The sequence below is a fragment of the Phocoena sinus genome, chromosome 11 (genome assembly GCF_008692025.1).
Source record: "Phocoena sinus isolate mPhoSin1 chromosome 11, mPhoSin1.pri, whole genome shotgun sequence".
Lineage (NCBI taxonomy): Eukaryota > Metazoa > Chordata > Mammalia > Artiodactyla > Phocoenidae > Phocoena > Phocoena sinus.
Window position 1 is genome coordinate 42,745,658 of NC_045773.1, and position 19,246 is coordinate 42,764,903.

Genomic DNA, 19,246 nt, shown 5'->3' on the forward strand with positions numbered 1-19,246 from the left:
CCTCTGGCTAGACTGTAAACTCCACAGTAGGAGGGACCTTTCCTGTCTTACTGTACCTGGAACAGTGCTCAGCCTATAGGCGGGCCATCAATATTGGCTGAATAAGCATGCAAGTGGTTGGGCCTTAGACCTCCTGCAGCGCCCAGCTCCATGTCCCTGTCTTCCTGAGGCCTTCCCTACTCAGCAACGGCCCTCACCCAGCTGCATTCCCTGCGCTGGGCTTTGCTGAGAGCCCCTAAGGGTGGGGCCTGGATTTGCCCTTCCTTGGCCCCAGCCCTCTGGTCTCCCCGGCCACTGCCTGAGGATGCCAGGGTGAGTGAGTGTGTGCTTAAGACCCACGAGTGCTAATACGCATGTCTTGGTAAAGGAGCTCAGGAAAGACCCCCCACCTCACTTTGCCCAGGTTCGCAGCTGTTCTGGCAGCAAAAGAGCAGATACAAGGTGGTGTTGGAAGCCAGCAAGAAAAAGACAGCACAGGGAGGCTCTTGGGGATTTCCTTTGGGGAGGTGATGAGCAGAAGAGCCAACAGCATCACCTGGAAGGTCTTCAGAAATGCAGAATCTTGACCGTCCCAGACCTGCTGATCTGAATCTGCATTGTGACCAGACTCACCGGTGATTTGAAGTTTGAGAAGTGCTATTTTTGAGCAATGGTTCTTAAACTTGGTGCGCTTTGAACCCCCTAAGGAATTTTTAAAATATTGATGCCTGGGTCCCACTTCCACAGATTCGAGGTAAGTTGGACTGGAGTACCCAAGTAGCGAGAGTTTTATCAACTTCCCAGGTGGTTCTAATGTGCAGCTAAGCTTGAGAACCACTGCTTTAGAAGTACATGAATTTTGGTGTGACTCCTTCCAAAGGATCACCACTGGCATTGTAAGGACACGAGATCAAAGCTGGGTGGTTTAAGATGTGCAGAGAACGGCAGCCAGACCCGAGTTCCAAAGCAGGGTCTGCCACAGTGGGATCTTGGGCCAGTTTCCCCATCTCTCTGAGCCTTGAGTGTCCCCATATGTTAAATGGGGATAATAATAACACCATAGATGGTTTCTAAGAGTTAGAGCTAGTGGATGTCAAGTGGATACTGCCTAAGAGAGGGCGGTTGTTGTTCTCATTGGCCTCATTTATTATAGCTGCTGAAAACTCCAGGCCCAGGCAGGGGCTTCAGATACAAACGGCTCTGCATGATTTATAGGCTCACTGGGATCTAGCAGGCAGGCTGTGAGTGTGGCCACCCACCTCGCCTGACTCCTGGCAGGTGGCACACGGAGCCATCAGTGCTAATGGTGGCTTCTCAGGAAGTGGGAGGACTTTTGAGAAACCCCTAACTCTCCTGACCTTGGCTAATGTCTTTAATGGGATCACCCTGTACACACTGTAAACTTGCTTTTGAAACGTAACACCTTGTGAACATCCTTCCATGCCATTTAAACATCATCTACAGCATCATTTTCTTTTTCCTTAAAAAAAAATAGTTGTGGGATATTCCACGGTACAGATGTGCCGTAAGTAGTTTAACCATTTCTTTGTGATGGGCATTCTTTTGTCCCTATTACAAACATTGCCAGGACTTCCCTGGTGGTCCAGTGGTTAAGAATCCTCCTTCCAATTCAGGGGACGCAGGTTTGATCCCTGATTGGGGTACTAAGATCCCACATGCCTCGGGGCAACTAAGCCCGCACACCACAACTACTGAGCCTGCGTGCTGCAACGAAGAGCCCTCGCGCCAAAACAAAAGATCCTGCATGCCTCAACTAAGACCCCGCATGCCGCAACTAAGATCTGATGAAGCCAAATAAATAAAATAAATAAAGTTTAAAAAACCATTGCCATAATAGATATCCTTTCACATACCTATTTTAAAACAACTTGCCCAATTATTTTCTTAGTATAAATTTCTGGAAATGGAATTGCATAGCCAACAAGCATTTTTAGAGATTCTGACACATAACTACTAAAGGATCCTCAGAGATCGGTTTTAACCAATTCCATGAACCACATGGGATAACTGTTTCCCTCATAAAAATGTTAATTCCTGTCCCACTAACCTTTCCAATCCAATAGGACAAAAGCCATCTTTTACTGTTGCCTTGTTGGATATTTCTTTGATTTTTGTATTTCTCCTTTTGTGAAATTGCCTGTTCATATCCTTTACTTGTTTTCCTATTAGGGTGTTTGCCTTTTTTGGTGTTGTTTATAAAAGTCCTCTATATATTAAGGGTATTATCCCTTTATCTACTGTGTGCATTGCAGTTTTCTTGGTTTGTCATTTATCTTTGTCGTTGTACTTTCTAAAAATTATAAAATATTTTAAGCATATAAACAAGTATAGAATAATATGATGCGTCCTTTGTACCCACTACCAAACTCCACCAAATATTAACATTTTGCCGTATTTGCTGCAAATCTTGTTTCATTTTTCCCTCAAAATAACAGCAAAGACTTAAATAGCATTTACTATATGCCAGGTACTGTACTAGTGCTTTACATATATTGAATCACTTAATCCTCACAATAACTCTATGAGGTATTATTGTTATCCCCATTTTACAGATAGGGAAACTGAGATACAGAGAAGTTAAGTCACTGGCCCACATGATGGAACCTGACATGAACCTAAACAGTTGGCTTCTTCTGCATAGTCTTGATCACCACCTGCCATCGCAGGTAAAACCCATAGAACTACATTCACTCCAAGGTAATCACCAACCTGAATTTGATGTTTATCATTCCCATGCATGTTTTTACAGTTTTAATGCATAGTATTTTTGCATTGTTTTAAGGTTTCTGTAACCATATGTGTTCTTTTTTGCAAGTTCCTTTTATTCTTAACATCAGGTTTGTGAGATTTATCCATATTGAAAGATGTATACATATTCCTTCTAATTGTGCACAGTTTGAAAACACCACAGTTTATTTATCCATTTTTAAGCGGAGGGACAGACATTTAGATTGATTCCAATTTTCCTTGTGACTAACAATGCAGCAAAGAGCTTTCTTGTACATGTCTCCTTATACAGACATGTGGGACTTTCTCAAGAACATGTATATCTGAAACTAAGTTATAGGGTATGCATATCCGTGACTTATCAGATACTGTACAACTGTTCCCTGAAATGGCTGTACCAAATTGACACTCTTACAAAGTGTGAGTTGCCGCTGTTTCATATCATTGCCAACACACAGAAGTTTACTGCTGATTCTCTAATGGGTGAGAAACAGTATCTCAATGTTGATTTAATTTGCATTCCTCTGTGTTTCTTTTCATTTGTTTATAACTATCTGAATTTCCTCTTCTGTCATTTCTTCTGTCCATTGTTGTGGTCGTGTTTTTGCCAGTGGATTGTCCCTCTTCTCTTTATTGATGTGTAAGCATTCAATGCATATTCTGGATTCCATGTCTTTCCAGTTAAATACTTTTCATAACATCAATTTCCAGTTTGGGGTAGTGATTTCACTTTGTTTACCATATCCTTTATTGTACACATATTACAAATTTTTTAACATAGGTAAATTTAGCAATCTTTTCTTTCATGGTATAAACTTTTTGTATGTTGGAGAAAGCCTTCCCAACCTCCAAATTTTAAATATTCTTCCACATTTTTATTCTAAAAGCTTTAAGATTTTATTTTATTGCTTTTAGGTGTTGAATCCATTTCGTTGCAACTAATTAATGAATATGGTATGGGGTAGGGATCTAATTTATTTTCTTCCATAGAGATAACCATTCTGGGGACTTCCCTGATGGTCCAGTGGTTAAGACTCCATGCTTCCAGTGCTTCCACTGCAGGGGGCATGGGTTCGATTTCTGGTCCAGGAACTAGGATTCTGCATGCCATGCAGTGCAGCCAAAAAAAAAAAAAAAAAAAAAAAGGAGATAACTATTCTTCCCAATCTTATTTATTGAATAGTCTGTCATTTTCCTATTGATTTATAACGCCATCTCTGTTATTTATCAAGTCTCCAAATATGCATTTCTTATTTCTGAGTTCTTGATTCTGTAGTTCTGGTCTGTTTTTCTATATTGCACCAATACTATAATGTTTCAATTACTATAGCTTTATAATATATCTTATACATGGTAGGGTAAGCTCCCCAGCTGATTCATTAATTTGTTTCATAGACATTATTTTTCCATATTAATTTTAGGATTGCCTTTTCAAATCCCATGGGTAAAAATGTGTTGGGATTTTGATCAGAATTACATTAAACATCCAGGTTAATTTGGTAAGAACTGATATCTCTACAGCATTCAGAATTTTATCCATGAAAATGGCATATCTCTTCACTAATTTATTCTTTTATATTTTTCAATGGTTTTGTAATTTTTTTCATATAAAATTTACAATCTTCTGCTACATTTATTCCTAGATTCCTCACAGTTTTTATTGCTATTGTAAGTGTTAACTTTTAGAAATTACTCTCCAAATGATCACTGATGGTGGCTAGGAGCAGAATTAATTTTAGTATGTAGCGTCTGTACCTACCAACATTGCTGAACTCTCTTACTGGTTCTAATTGTCTTTCTGTAGATTTTCTTGGATTGTTTCTATAGATAATTCTTCTTTTTCTTCTCTTACCACACTGACAAGGACTCCAGTATAATTTGGACTCGAAGCAGGGAGACGGGAAAAAAGCTAGAGCTGCAGCACAGCAGTGTAAGACACTAGGTAAGAGAATGAACTCTAGATACAAATGGCTTGGATTTGAATCTTGGGTCTTTCACTTCCTGGCTGTGTGACCTTGGTTAACTTATTTCACCACTCTGTGCCTCTGTTACTTTATTGGTAAAATAGGGGTAATAATAATACCATCCCCCTTACTGGTTGTTATAAAAATTAGGTGTTCAACAAGTATTAGCTAGGATTGCCAGGATCACTTTGTGTGTTAATTTTTCAGACATAGGTTCCAGGAACACCCAGGTATAAATTTGAACTCCAAATCTGTATAAGGTCAAATTCATAGTCACAAGCTTCTGGAGGTTACTTTCCCCACCCCCTCACCCCCCTCCAGCCCTGGCTGAGACTGACAACCTTCCTTCCTTATTGTTTCCCAGGGTCAGTGTGTGGATTTATTTTAGTTTACCATTTTACTGAACATAGGGTCACATTCTCATGGGGCTACTCAGTTCCAAACCCTACCTGCACTGTTCCAAGTATAAGTCCTGTCCCTGCGTGTTCACAGAAATCCAAGCCCCCAAGATTACTCAAATCAGCACCCCTCCCATCCCTCAGGGCAACTACAGAACGATTTCACACGTTTACTGCTATGGTTTTTAAGTCCCTCTTTGTTTTTGGCACTTGGGGGTTTTTGTTACTTTCTCATGAACTTTACTATGCATGTCAAAGAATGTTTGCTGTATTTTTAATTGTTTCATAGTTGGAAACATCTCAGGTTTCCTTGTCCACAGTATTGCTAGGAACAGACGTTTCATTTGCCTTTTACCTTTGTTTATATGATGGGCTAAACATTAGTGAAATCTATCAATCTTCTCCTTTATGGAATTTGTCTTTAGTGACATGCTTAGAAAGGATGTTTTTCACACCAAGATTATTTACCCATGCTTATTTTTGTGATTTTGTTTCTTTACATTTAATATTTAAACCATCTAGAATATATTAACTGCAAGACAATCGAAACCTTACACACTAGCAATAAAGCTATCCAAACAGAACAAAATAGAGCTGTAATCCAATGACATGACCCATTACTAATAACTGAACCACAAATTTAACACAACTGCAATTCAATCACAACTGAATGCTCCAGGGAAGCCACCAGTGCTCTTCATCACCTCGACTGCTGCTCAGTCCAACCCAACGGTCACATTCCATTAAAACTGTATTCAACTGAAATCCTACGTAACCACCCTCTGAAGACCACCCAACACAAGGCAGGCACAATTGTGCCACAGGACTCTTGCAGACTGATATCTAGCTTTTCCTTCTGTTTGTATACAGAAGAAGAAAAGAAAAGCAGAATCACAGCAAAACGGACTCACATTTGTGAAAAAATTTGAATAGACCCTGTAGAGAACTATCTAGAGTTCTGGATATGGGAAGTAATAAGGGAAGAAAATCCTCACACTCCACAGTGTAGGAGACGTGCCTACCTGTGGGGGCCACCTGTGCAGCTGGGACCAAGACAGGGCTGGGTCTGCAAGAGGAGAGAGCTTGGAATGAATGACCCCCTCCCCCCACTCAACCTCAGTGATGATCCCAGGAGCTCCTTTCAGAGGCCAGTGGGCTCTCTGCAGCCTTGCTCTAGGATCTTCTGCAGAAGGGTCGACCCTTTGTTTACCTGGACAGAGCCAGTAGGACCCTGTCCCCCAGAGTCAGGAGACAACAGCTACATGCCCAGCTATGCCATCACTATGTCACCTCTCTGGCCTCAGTTTTCCATCTTCAGAGTGAAGAGCTAGGACTTGATTTGGTGTCAAGAAGAAAAAAAATCAGAATTAGAACCCAGACATTCTGACCTCCAGGAACAGTCTCCTTAATAACAACAACAAAGATAATAACCACAGCTATCATTTATTTTGAGTGCTTATGGTTTATCAAACTCTGAGCCAAGCACATTATACACGTTATCTTATTCAATCCTCATTAGCTTCCTATGAAGTTGATATCGTCATACTAATTTTACATTTATTAAATTCAACAAATACTTACTGCACCAATTACTGAAACTAAGTAATTTGCTAGATGTCACATAGTTAGTAAGAGCTGAGTCAGAATTCAAATCTGGCTCTGCCTGATTTACTCACTCCATCCATCCATCCATCCATCCATCCATCTATCTCTCTATCCTTCCCTTCCTCCTTCTCTCCATCCAGCCATCCATCCATCCTTTCCCTAAGAGAACTGCCTCTTTTTGCATACACTCTCCTCCTCCATTACTAACTGCCACACCTCACGTCCCCACACATTTCAGGCTCACACTCAACTCACTTTTGTTTTCTAGCTTTTGGGCATCTTTATCCCTAACCTCTCACTCCCAATTACAACTGTCACGAAAGCTGATCCTGAGGCTCCTCCCACAAGGTCTTCCACAGTGACTCCTATCTTCAGAAGATCCTTTCATGTTCTGAGTCACTCCTCCCTTACCCACGAAGGCCGTGCCAGCTGGCCAAGAGCCCTTCACAACACGATGCCCATTTGAGAGTCAGCTGCCAGCAGCCCTTACCAGGTTTCCGACCTGCAGCATCTCCTCAAATTCAGTTGTCATGTTGTAATGCTCCAGTGCCATGAAGAGTGTGTTAATCACGATGCACATGGTGATGGTGAGGTCGGCGAATGGGTCCATGACCATGAACTTCACTCTCTGCTTGATGGACATCCACAGTGGACAACACTCCCAGATCAGGTAGCGCTGGGCGAAGCGATTCCAGCATGGCGGATACTTGCGGTGAGACTCCAACTCTGGGTGGGAGGGGGCGGGGCAGAGAGCCAATGAGCTGGTATGTTTTTGTTGACCAACTCTTATATAACTCGTGGTATTCCAGAAAAGATGTATGACCTACCCAGGAGATGACAGGGCTGCTACATGACGGGGGGACAGAAAGAGGGGCAGGGATGACTAAGGGAAAGAGTGGCCTATGTCCTGGCTCCTTACTCTGGGAATACGGGAGAAGAGGGCCACAGGGACAGAAAACCAGGATGGATGTGGGGAAAACTGGGACAAGATAGATTTGGACAAATGTGGGCTCTCTTGAGACAACACTCCCACATAGATCCGCGGACACTCAGGGGAGGTATAGGCTGAGACAACATCTGAGACAGGCAAGTTCAGATATAAGGACACCCAGGACCCAACAGGTAGGAACAGATGTGGATATCTGGGACATGTCAGGACAGATGCGGGGGGGATGCCTGGGACAGAAGTCATGTTGGACAGGAGAGGACAAATCAGGGGGTGCCAAGTTCAGGATGGATTGGATGTGAGGTTGCCTAAAGTAGGACAGGCTTGGGCAGATGTGGGAGGCTTGGAATAACCTGGGGTAGATATGGGGATGGCTGGGATAAGCTAGAACAGGCATGCTTGGGATGGGATGGTTCCAGCAGACATGGGAATGCTTGGGAGAGGACAGGATGAGACCAATGAACACCTAGGACAGGCCAGGACGGCTGTGGGGATGCTTGGAAGAAACACAGACATGGCTCCTGAGGATGCCCAGGTCAAAACAAGCTGGAACAGACCAAAAGACACCCAGGACAGGCCACAGAGACTGAAAAGTCTGGGACAGCTGTGCAGATGTCCAAGGCAGGCAAAGCAGCTGGGGTGAACTTGGCTCAGGCCTGGCTAACTGTGAGGGTGCTCAGACTAGAAGTGGGGAGTGTTTGGATGACACCAGGGCTGACCTTCCAGTACGCTGGTGAGGACGCTGACTGCACTGAGGGCTCGCCGCCGCTCTCCTGGCTCCTCGAAGCCATCCACACACGGAGCCTGGGGGGTCAGCATCTGAGGCCTGCCTGGCTCCTCCGACGGTGTGGTCTGTGTGTAACCGGGAGATACGCATCAGCCTGGGGACGGGGGTCTGCCTGGATCTGGGGCAGCTGCCCCAGACTCAGGTTGGAGAGGTCACAGGGGGCCACATGGGGGTCTTGATGGGACACTGGGTGCTGGGCTTCTTTGCTCCCAATTCCCTCCCAGCTAACAACTCCCCTCTCGCCAATCATTATCTCCTTCATTCTCTTTTTTTTTTTCACCATCTCTCATTAGTGGTGATTCCTGAGTGTGGACGGGAAATGACATGTACCAGGTTCTTTTAACCAGATGCTGACATATACATTAGTACATGCAAAAACAATCTGGGAGTCTTAATTGACCCCAAGCTCCCCAGAGTCAACAAAAGCTGAAAAAAAATCCACAATGCTCTAAGGCGACACTAATGGAAGCATAAAGCACAATGCTCAGACACAGCTGGTGGGAGCTTTTGTGGAGGCAGGTTGGCTGTATCTACCAAGAAAATTTTACATTGGCTCTGCATTGCCTTGTCTGGTAATCAAACTTCATAAATAATTATACACGTGCACCAGGAATACGTATGCAACAATGTTCACTGCAGCGTCGTTTCAAATACCATAAAAACAAAACAACTGATCAATAGGAAGAATATTAAAATCAGTTATGGATACAGTCCGACTCTGGACTCTGACGCAGACAATAAGGAGAACGAGGCTGTTACACGTATGTTCCCATGGGAGCACTTCCAAGACAAACAGTTTGATGAGAAAACAAGAAAAAGATCTGGAAGATAACACACTAAATTGTTAAAGTGGCTATATCCGGGGAATGGGATTGTGTGGGAAGGCAAGGAGTTTTACTTCTGCACTGTTGGATTTGTTTTCAACATGCTTGTGTCATTTTTGTAAGTAAAAGAACCAGGCCTACAAATGGAGATGGGGTGTGATCTAATGAAGGGGGTGGCAGCAGACATTCCCTAGGCTTACTTCAGAGCCCCCCACAGAACCAAGAGGGGCCCGCAAAGACTTCATGTCAGCATGGCCATGCATGACCACAGTCCGTGAGCCCAAGCTGGGGCTGCCAAAGGCACTGCGCTGTTCAACGTGCAAGAGCGAGGCTCCATAATCTGTCAGAGGGAAGATGGGCCTGGACAACGCAGGGTGGCAGAGCCAGGGCCCGGGGTGGGTACCAAAATGATCTGGGCTCAAGTTCAGGTCAGCTTTTGCGACTGGTAGGACTGCCCTGACGTGTTGCCTAGGGAGGGAGTGAGCTCCCAGTCATCGAAGTATTCAAGCAGAGGCACCTGAGAAAGCTGAGATAGCTGGTGGAACAGTAGTACCCTAGGTCCAATGCAACTACAAATCTGGCCAGCTTAACTCACACGCATGTCTTAAATTCTCCCAACTTCTCTCCTTTACCATCTGTGATAGTTTGGGTTATCATTCAGCAAATATTTACCTTTTCCTCTCCCACTGTGACTGAAGCAAAATTCCCTGTCTTATTGGTGACACGCCTGCTTTGGCCAAGGGAATGTTAGTGGACATGATGTGAACAGAAGCTTTGAATGTGCTTGTGCCACTTGCCTTGCTCTTGTGCTCCAGTAATCCTCCAGGAAAAGAGCTTCCCCAAGTAGCTGCCACACTTTCAGCCCGGGACAAAGACAAGGGGAGCAGCCCTGAGCCTAACCTATAGTATGGAGCCAGGCCATGTGCAGTCTGAGGCAGAGCTGCCCAGCCAGGGTCAACCTAGACCAGCCAAACCATGGTCAACTTGCAGAGAAGTGAGCGTGAGAATAAAGGCTTGTTGTTAACCATTGACTTTGGGGGTAGTTTGGTACACAGCAGTATTGTGGAAATAGCTGACTGATACACTGTCCTAGTGCAAGCTGTCATCATCTCTTTCCCAAAACTACTACAACAGCCTCCTAACTGGCCTCTTCTCTCCACTCGATTCTCTACACAGCTGAAAGGGATTTCCTTAAAAAGTAAATCAGATCATGATAAGCCTCTGATCAACAACTCCCCCCACCTTACTCAGAGTAAATCCAAACTTTTCTATAGTTTACAAGGCCCTGCATAGCCTAAATCCTAACTCCTCAAACTCATTTTATATCCCCTTCTGTTTCCACCACACCCAGCCCTGCCTGGCCCTCTCATCCCTTAGACATGTTGAGCTTATTCCTCTTCAGTGCCTTTACACTTTCTGTCCCTTCTGCCTAATACACAATTTTTCCACATCTTTGTGGCTGGCTCCCTAAAATCACCTGGTGGTCAATTTTTAACGTCACCTCCACATAAAGGACTTCCCTGCATATTCTAACTAATAGCCCCCATTCCCAGCCCTCCCCCTAGCAACTTTCTATCACATGACCCTTACTGGTCCCTAGAAATATTGATCAGTTTACTCTCTGTCTTCCTGCCTATGATGCCAACTCCATGAGGTCAGAGCTCTTGTCTGTTCTGTGCACTGTTCCATCCTTGGAGCCTTAAACACTGGCACTCTATGCAGAGGGCTGGCACTGGATAGATATGGGTTAAATGGATAAATACTTGGCACTCAGGGGCTTGGGTTAAGTTCTAGCTCTGTCCCTAAGATGACGGGGGTGGGGAGGGGGGTGGGGAGGAGGGAGAAGAATCTGTTCAAGGTGCCTCCCCAACTCCCTCTGCCTTTGGGGCCAGGCACGCATACAGACAGCAGGCAAAGTAAACCTTCACCCTCTGCCCCAAATTAAAGTGAGCTGTCCAGGGACTTCCCTGGTGGTGCAGTGGATAAGACTCCACGCTCCCAATGCAGGAGGCCCGGGTTTGATCCCTGGTCAGGGAACTAGATCCCACATGCACACCGCAACTAAGAGTTCACATTGCCACAACTAAGGAGCCAGCAAGCTGCAACTAAGGAGCCCACCTGCTGCAACTAAGACTCAGCACAACCGAATAAATAAATATATATTTAAAAAAATAAAAAAAATAAAGTGAGCTGTCTGTTGGGCCTGCCGCCTCCTGTGTTGATGAAGAAACCACTACGTGCCCGACACTGTGCTTTGTTTTCAGACTAGAACTGGGCAGAGGTGTCATCAGGGACCCAGTTGAAGCAGGGAAGGCATCCTCAGAGGCCTACAGCCTGCTAACCTCTTTAACTTTTCAACATCTCCATCTTGGTCCACTAATTCCTTTAACTTTGCAGATAACCCCCTTGGCCTGCTAATCCCTTTAAGGTTATAAATGGGCCCCACAGAAGTGAGAATGGGTGAAGTCAGAGTTCCCAGTAATGAAGTGTTTGAACTTGGATTCCTCCGGACATGTGCAGTACAATGAGATGATTTTCTCCCTAATGAGATTAGGGAATTCTATTAGCGCTCCAGCTGTTGACCTGATTCCACAAGGCTGAGGCTCCAGGGCTGGACCTGCAGCAACTGGGAATCTGTGTTCTTGGGAAGCCAGACCCCCACCCTCCAGGTAATGGCCAGGTGGGTCCCCAGACCCACCCAGAAGCTATGGTCTGCCCCCAGTGCGTTCCCAGGACCCTCTCCTTGACTCCCTGCTCCAGAGGAGCACGAGGGCCCCAAGTCTTCACTCCTTCCGTCCTGCTCAATAATAACAATCATAGATAATAATAATTATTATTGAACATGAGGCAAGTACTGGTCTAAGCACCAGACAGGTATTAACACTTTTAGTCCTCACCACCACCTTCTGATGTGGATATTATTTTTATTTCCACTTAACAGATGACGAAATTGAGGCAGAGAGAGATTAATTGCCTGTGCAAAGTCCCACAGCTAGAGCAAGTGTCTGAGCTGGAGCCAAACAGGCCATCTGGCTGTGAGCACCCTCTTCAACCTGCCTCCACTTTCCTGATCAGGTTTCCCTGTCTTGTCCTGCTTCCTCAGAAGGTCTGCCCTCCTCCACCTCCTGCAGGCCTCAGGGTCTGAGACCCACATTTGCCCTTTTCCTGGGTGGGCTGCTCTGAGCCCTGTGCTGGGGGCAGGGGTCAGCAAGGGCACTCGGTGACTGGTTGGGCAGACATCAGCCTGTCATGGGATAGGCTGACTGAGTGATCAAAGCTCTGACTGGCCTCTCATGATCTGGCCCTCCCTTCCTGTCACCTTTCTGACAATTGCTCCAACTCCCCTCCCGTTTACTCCCTGGTTTCCAGCCACACTGCCCTCGTGGCATTTCCTCCAATACACTAGATATGCTTCTGTCTCAGGGCCTTTGCACTTGCTGTTCCTTAGGCCTGGAACATGTTTCCCACAGATGATGCAATGGCAGTATGTTACTACAACATTATCACCACATCAACGTACTCGTGCGTGTCCTGATTGCTTTACGCGTTCATCCTGGCTTCGATCCTGAGGTGGGTATTTTATTTTACTATTTTATTTTATTTTTTGGCTACACCGAGGGGCATGCGGGATCTTAGTTCCCTTAGCAGGGATCAAACCTGCGCCCCCTGCAGTGGCAGTGTGGAGTCTTAACCACAGGACCACCAGGGAAGTCCCTGAGGTGGGTATTTTAAATCCATTTTACAGACAAGAGACCTGACGCACAGAGAAATAAAATAACTTGCTCACAGCCATCCAGCTGGTAAGCAAACCCCACCTGTCTCCAGAATCTGGGTGCTAACCCCTCTGCTATACCACCCCTCACCTGGTTCCCCGCTCCTTGCCTCCTTCAGGTCATTGTTTAAATGCCTTGTAATAAGGGGGTTTCCCTTTCCCTCTTCCCCCACTTTCGTCCTCGCACAGTACTTAGAGCTTGGGCTAATATTACTTGACATGTATCAGTTTGTAAAGTGCCAAAATATTTTGAATTTGATGAATAACTGTCGCCCAGAAGCTCAGAAGTGTTCCCTTGCCACTCTGGCCCTTCTCCAGATTGTCCATGATCCGCAACTCTCCAGGGCTCACACCTGGCACACACAAGACCTCTAGGGCACTGGTCCTGTGTCACCACAGTGTCTCAGTGCCCATGCCTTACTAGCTGCTAAATATTTAACTGTCATCCCTGTTTATCATCATTACATACCATATATGCATACATACACATTTTTCTTCTTTCTTTAAGTTTTGTCTGTCTGGAAGCTCTAGGAGGCAGAGATTTTTTAGTAGGCTTATTCACCCCCAGAGCTCAGTACACAATAGGCGCTCAGTAAATACTTGGTAAATACTTAGTACTTTACTCTAAAAGTAAATACTTTTAGACCTGGCTCTGGTGACCAGTCTGGGAGATGGGACGCGCCTGGCACTGCATGGCGGGGCGGACTCACCGTGTCCAGGGGGCGCTCCAGCATCATAGGGCAGAGGAGGCTGCTCCCTGGGGAAGTGGCCTCAGGGTCGCCTGCCCCCAGCAAGGAGACCACCCCGTTGCAGTCCACAGTGCTGTTCCTTTTGCCATTGAGGACGTGGCTTGGAGTTGAGGTTCCGGGACTGGGCTGTCCCTGGGCACTAGGCCGGCGCGGGGGCCAAGGCACCAGCAGTGATGTGCGGTGGCTCTCACTGTCCCCGGCAGTGCTGTTTTCATCATCTGCAAAATCTGTCTCAGAACCCACGTCCCGTCGGCGGAAGGTGAAAATGCTTCCATGGCTGGAGCGTGGCTTCAAGGAGGTCCTGCTGAGGCCGTGGGTGATGCTGAGATGATTCTGAGGGCACACAGAGAGGGGACATGACGAAGGCAGCTCTTCCCGTGCTCCCAGCTTATCACTTGTGGCTTTGGCCCCAGCTCAACTTGGAGCATCGAGGGCTTTTGTCGGCTACATAGGAACTGGATGGGCTGAGCCGGCGGTGCTCAGAGGAGGGGTGCAGCGTTAGAGGCAATCCTGCATCTTCTGGGATCTCTGCTCACGTGAAGCCTGTGCCTCTGGGGCTTTGAGATCGAAGCTTATCTGGGGGAGAAGGGGGCAGGAAGGCCCCTGCAAACAGGCCTGGCCCGAGCAGGGCCTGGGGCAATCAGTCATGTCCCTCACTTATTTGGGCACGTCCTTGAGCTCCTACCAATCCACACCATGGGGAGACCCTCAGTCCCAGTCCCAATGCTGGGGACTTAGCTGAGGTTGGGGATATCCTAACACCCAAACCTACCCTATCCCTCTGCCCAGGGCTCCTCCACTCTAAGAGTGGCCATGGGAAACAGGAGGGGCTGGGAGGGGGCTCAAGGAATATTCTCCTTGGGGAGCAACCGTGGGGGCTGTGACAGCACCAGGGGACTAGCACGATGGCCTTTTGATGCCGGATCCACCCTGAAAGGGCCAGAGCCACGGCCGGAGATTACCACTGCTTGGGGACCATCCTCCGAGTCGGACTTGGGGAACCTGTCGTCCCCACACTCCTCCGACCCTGAAGACATTTGTTTTCTCTGCTTGCTCCTTCCCTCGTGGGAGATTACTGCGGCCAAAGGGGACATCTCCAAGGAGCTGCGGGACACGGTGTCCACACCCCTGATGGTGAGGGCCTGAAAAACGGTGGAAGAAGGGATGTCTTGGTCATTGAGACATGATGCAACCTCAGGCCAAGGTAGGCCAGGCAACTCTCAGCACCTCTGTTTTCCCCAACAGTTAAGTGGACCTGCCCACACCCCCCCCAAACGAGTACATCATGGAGAGGTGAGCTCAGACGACCCAGGATGTTTTGAGAAAGATCCAGATCCAGGGATGAAGAGAGTAGTGCCTTAAGTGGGCAGTTCTTGCAAGAGTGGAGTGTCGGGGCAGGTGGGAGAGGGGGTGTTGATGAGCTGAGGTAGTGACAGCACTAGAGGGCAGGGGATCTTCGAGAAGGTTCGGCTGGTCAAAATGGCTGCTGCAGGATGTGGCATGGAGCGGTGAGAAGGAAGTGGATGTCCTTGGCCTAGCTTCTAAAAAGTTTGCTCTGCAGTCAGCCTCCGGCACCCACCATGTGTGGAACTGTGGGGACAGCCATGGCAGCATCGCCAGTGCTCATTTGCTGAGCCTGTTCAGGCCTCCGACCTTGGATCTTCCTCACTACCCCATCAGAAGGCATCCGTTGACTAGGATAAACTATGTCTACGGACACATGGCTCTCTTCTACCCAGCATGCACTAGGCTCACGGCGACCACCTTTAGCCAGGAGCTACCACCTTTACCCACCTGGCACCACCATCACCCAGAAGACACCACGGTCACAGGGAAGAGCATTCCTCAGCAGGCACCACACTCACAGGACCCACCTTTACTCAGCAGGCACCACTTTTACCTAGCAGGCACCTCCCCATGAACAGGCTCTTGTCTTTACCCAGTAGGTAACAAATTTTTACCCAGCAGACACCACATTCACAGGAAATACCTACACCCACCAGACACTTGCTTTACCCAGCAGGCGCCAGCTTCACCCAGCATGCATCACTTACAGCCACCAGCTTTTACCCAGCAGGCGCCACACTTATAGGCATCCACAATCAGGTGAAGGCTTGTTCTGGAGGCTCCTTGGCCACACTGCTCACCCACCTCATGCTCTTTCTTGAGCATCTCCATGGCTTCCTGGAATCGCTTTTCCTTCTCCTCTGTCTCAGCAATGGTGGCTTGGTTTTGCTCCTCGTAGGCCATGGCAACCACAGCCAGGATCAAGTTCACCAGGTAGAAGGAGCCCAGGAAGATGACAAGCATGAAGAAGATCATGTAGATCTTCCCTGCAGACCTCAGGGTCTGGGGGAGCAAGGGGGCGGAGGTCATCTTCACTGGGGCCCCTTCCGGGTCAAGGCCATAAATCCCAAGTTGCCCAGCCTGGCTGTGCCAGGGGTTCAAATGGCCACAGCCTGGAGAACGGGTAGAGCATGACCCACCTATAGAGGGAAGTGTCCCTAACCTACTGAAGAGAGTGACCTGCACACAGGGGGCAGTACCCCACCCATGGAAGGAGGCAGTACATTTCAGTTGACACAGGAAGTGTCACATAGGGTGGACCAGTGTTCCACTAACAGAGCATGGAGTATCCTATATAGAGGGCTGGGTACTTGGTCACCAGCTAAAGGAAAGTTTCTTTGCTTGCTGAGTCCCCATCCCTCAAACGTCCCCTGTGCCTCCTCTCTTCTGACCAGTGGGGAAGCTGCTGGGGCGCTTGTGACTAGTCGTTTGTGCAGCCTGGGCCCTGGTGCTAGACACTGAGCCCATTCCTGGCAGCTCTCTGCTGGCCCCATGCACCCACGTACCTGCTGGTAGAGGCGCTCCCAGTAGTCCTGCGTCATCAGTCGGAAGAGTGCAAGAAAGGCCCAGGCAAAGGAGTCGAAGCTGGTGTAGCCGTGGTCAGGGTTCTCGCCTGCCTTCAGGCACCTGTAGCCCTCGGGACATGTCCTACGGCCAGACACACGGACTTTATCCCATGCTGTGAGGGGCCCTCTGCCCCTGAGACGCTAGCTCCACAAACCTACTGCCACACTGCGGGGTCCTGCTGCCGTGACTTTTCATGCTGTGCCTCCCACCCGGGACACCGTCTTCCTCTTTTCTCTACCCATCTGTATGCTGCTAGGCCTAAATCCAGCTCCCTCTGCCCACGTGACACACCATCCCAGCTGCTGTCTGCATTGCCTCTCCCCTCCCAGAGGAAGTGCCAAGGGCCTGGCTCAGATTTCTTCCCTGCCTGCCTACCCCAGGGGAGCTGGGCACAGTGCAGACACACAGGGGGAGCATGAGGCTGAGGTGAACAGGATGGAGCCCAAGGCAAAGGTCAGGCGGCCATGGGGCTGTGGGATGATTCTAGGGTGGATGGGCTGGGGTCCGGCCATGTCTGGAGGGCACAGCCTCTCTCCCAAGGAGGGAGCGCTGGTCTGGAGTCACGAGTGGAGTGAGTGTGTGAGAGAGAGGATGGGGGCAAGGGGAACTTGGCAAGTAGGAGGATGCAGCCAAGGGGGCCTCTGTGTCTTGCTAATGTCCTAATTTAAGACTTTTTCTTTAGAGATAGGAAGGGCTCTGCAGCCATTTGAACCCCTGGCACAGCCTTGCTCCCCCAGACCCTGAGGTCTGCAGGGAAGATCTACATATTCAGAGATGCGGGACTACAGCCCCGAAGAGCACCTCCCTTAGGTGAGCCTGTGTGACCCTCCCCATAACAACCTATGACACAGTCACACTGACCCAGGTGCCGGTGTGCACAGGGCCCTGGAAGCTGCACGTGGCTACTGGGCATCTCTGGGTACCACACCCAGGCTGCAGGTCCAGGCCCTGCTTGCCCTGGAGGAGAGTCTAGGCTGCCAGGGGAGGCCATACTCACTTTTGACCTAATGGACGGATGAGGAGGGAGCAAGTGAAGACAGGAGGGGGTGGGTGCCGCCCTGGGGGGCTTTGGGAAGGGAATGGAGCCAGGGTTGGGCTATTGTGGGGCCCTGCAGGGTTTCCTGGGCTGCCCCCCAAGTCCAGTCCCATCTTCAAGGCTCTGTTTGCCTTCCCTGAAAAGCCAAAGCCCCATCTCTTTCTTCACCCCTTCCCAGCTGCCTCCCTGTGGAGGTGGGGGGCAGCTGCCATGGGCCTGGCAGGGAAGGGAGGCAGGGAAAGGTCCTGCTGTCCCTGGGGTCAAGGGCATAAACTGAAAGCATAGTCAGCTGATAAAGCACTGGAAGGAGACTCCCCCAGCTGGGTGAGGTGGCCCTGGGGGGGGTGGGTGCTACGTACCCAGCGTCAGAGCTATTCCCACACAGTAACACATCAGAGGTGCCATTCTTGAGCAAGTAGTTTTCTGGAAGAGAAGCATCCAATGGTGAGAGGCACGTGTGGCCCAGACTCCTGGGGGTTCCAGACTGCACCCTGGGCTTTGGGGAGGTAGACACTACTGGGGGTCTTCCATCCGCTCCTCTGCCCTCTGCCTGACCTCTGCCCTCTGCCTGACCAGGTCTGAGGCAACTCTGGCTGATTCCCTGGGCTTCCTCTGGCTCCTCCTCCGACGTTCAGCTGCCAGTGTCCCCAGGTGCACTCAGGAAATCCCCACGGGGAGCTTCCGGACCCTGCCCCAATCACTCAGGGGGCCAACCTGGGTCAAGAGAGGCCCTGAACAGGAGGCAGGGGTTTGTTCAGACATGGCTGGGGCTGGACCAGAAGAGACGTAGGACATCAGTCCTGTCGCCTCCACTCTGTGACCATCCATCAGTCCCCATCACTCCCCACTACCTGCCTTAGTCTTAGGTGTCAGTTCTCCAAGTGTGGTCCCCAGACCAGCAGCATCAAGCATCAACTGGGAACTGGTTAGAAAGGTAACTTCCCAGAGCTACTGACCCAGAAACTCGTGGGGTGGGGCCCAGCAGTCTGTGTTTTCCAGAGCCTTCCAGGTGACTTTGGTGTACACGTACGTTTTAGAACAGCTGCTACGTGGCCATACTGAATCACAAGCAAATTTACTCATTGAGTTTCCATCTATTTCTTTTTTCTACAGTGGACTGCTGGTGTATGTTAGAGGCCTTAACTTCAGAATGGCCCCCGGGGTCCTTGTGGCCTGGAATCTGGCCTTGTACCAGCATCTACCTTTGGCCTAGACTGATGGCTCTAGTCAAGAGAGGTGCTGGTCATCAGCCCGGAGGATGGAAGTGTAACCCATGGGGCAGTGAAACAACTCGAGGGGCTCACATGGCTTTGTACAATCACCGAGCTTGTCCTGGGGTGCATGGGTATGGACTTAACATCCTGACAAGGATCACTGAAGTCAAGTGAAAAAGCCCATGCCAAGCAAATGGGGCCTCTACTCGGAAGCCTCACAAACTACCCCAGCTCCGTCCCCCCCACCCTTTCCCAAGCGAAACCCCTCTCCCTGCTGGCAGGCTGGTCTCCTCACCATTCCTGACCCTTCA

At 48.7% G+C, this 19,246-nt stretch overlaps 1 protein-coding gene across 7 annotated transcripts in view; it reads right to left on the reverse strand.

Annotated features, from left to right (window-relative positions):
- Nucleotides 1–19,246, reverse strand: part of SCN5A (sodium voltage-gated channel alpha subunit 5) — an 85,907-nt gene that overhangs the window by 44,256 nt on the left and 22,405 nt on the right. For all 7 annotated transcript variants that reach the window (XM_032648522.1, XM_032648517.1, XM_032648521.1 and 4 more), the window contains exons 7-13: nt 18,081–18,144; nt 16,625–16,766; nt 15,924–16,121; nt 14,735–14,914; nt 13,734–14,105; nt 8,360–8,492; nt 7,185–7,420 (exon numbers count right to left, since the gene is read on the reverse strand). In XM_032648522.1, the coding sequence (XP_032504413.1) occupies nt 7,185–7,420; nt 8,360–8,492; nt 13,734–14,105; nt 14,735–14,914; nt 15,924–16,121; nt 16,625–16,766; nt 18,081–18,144 (1,325 nt within the window). The remainder of the gene's footprint in view (nt 1–7,184; nt 7,421–8,359; nt 8,493–13,733; nt 14,106–14,734; nt 14,915–15,923; nt 16,122–16,624; nt 16,767–18,080; nt 18,145–19,246) is intronic.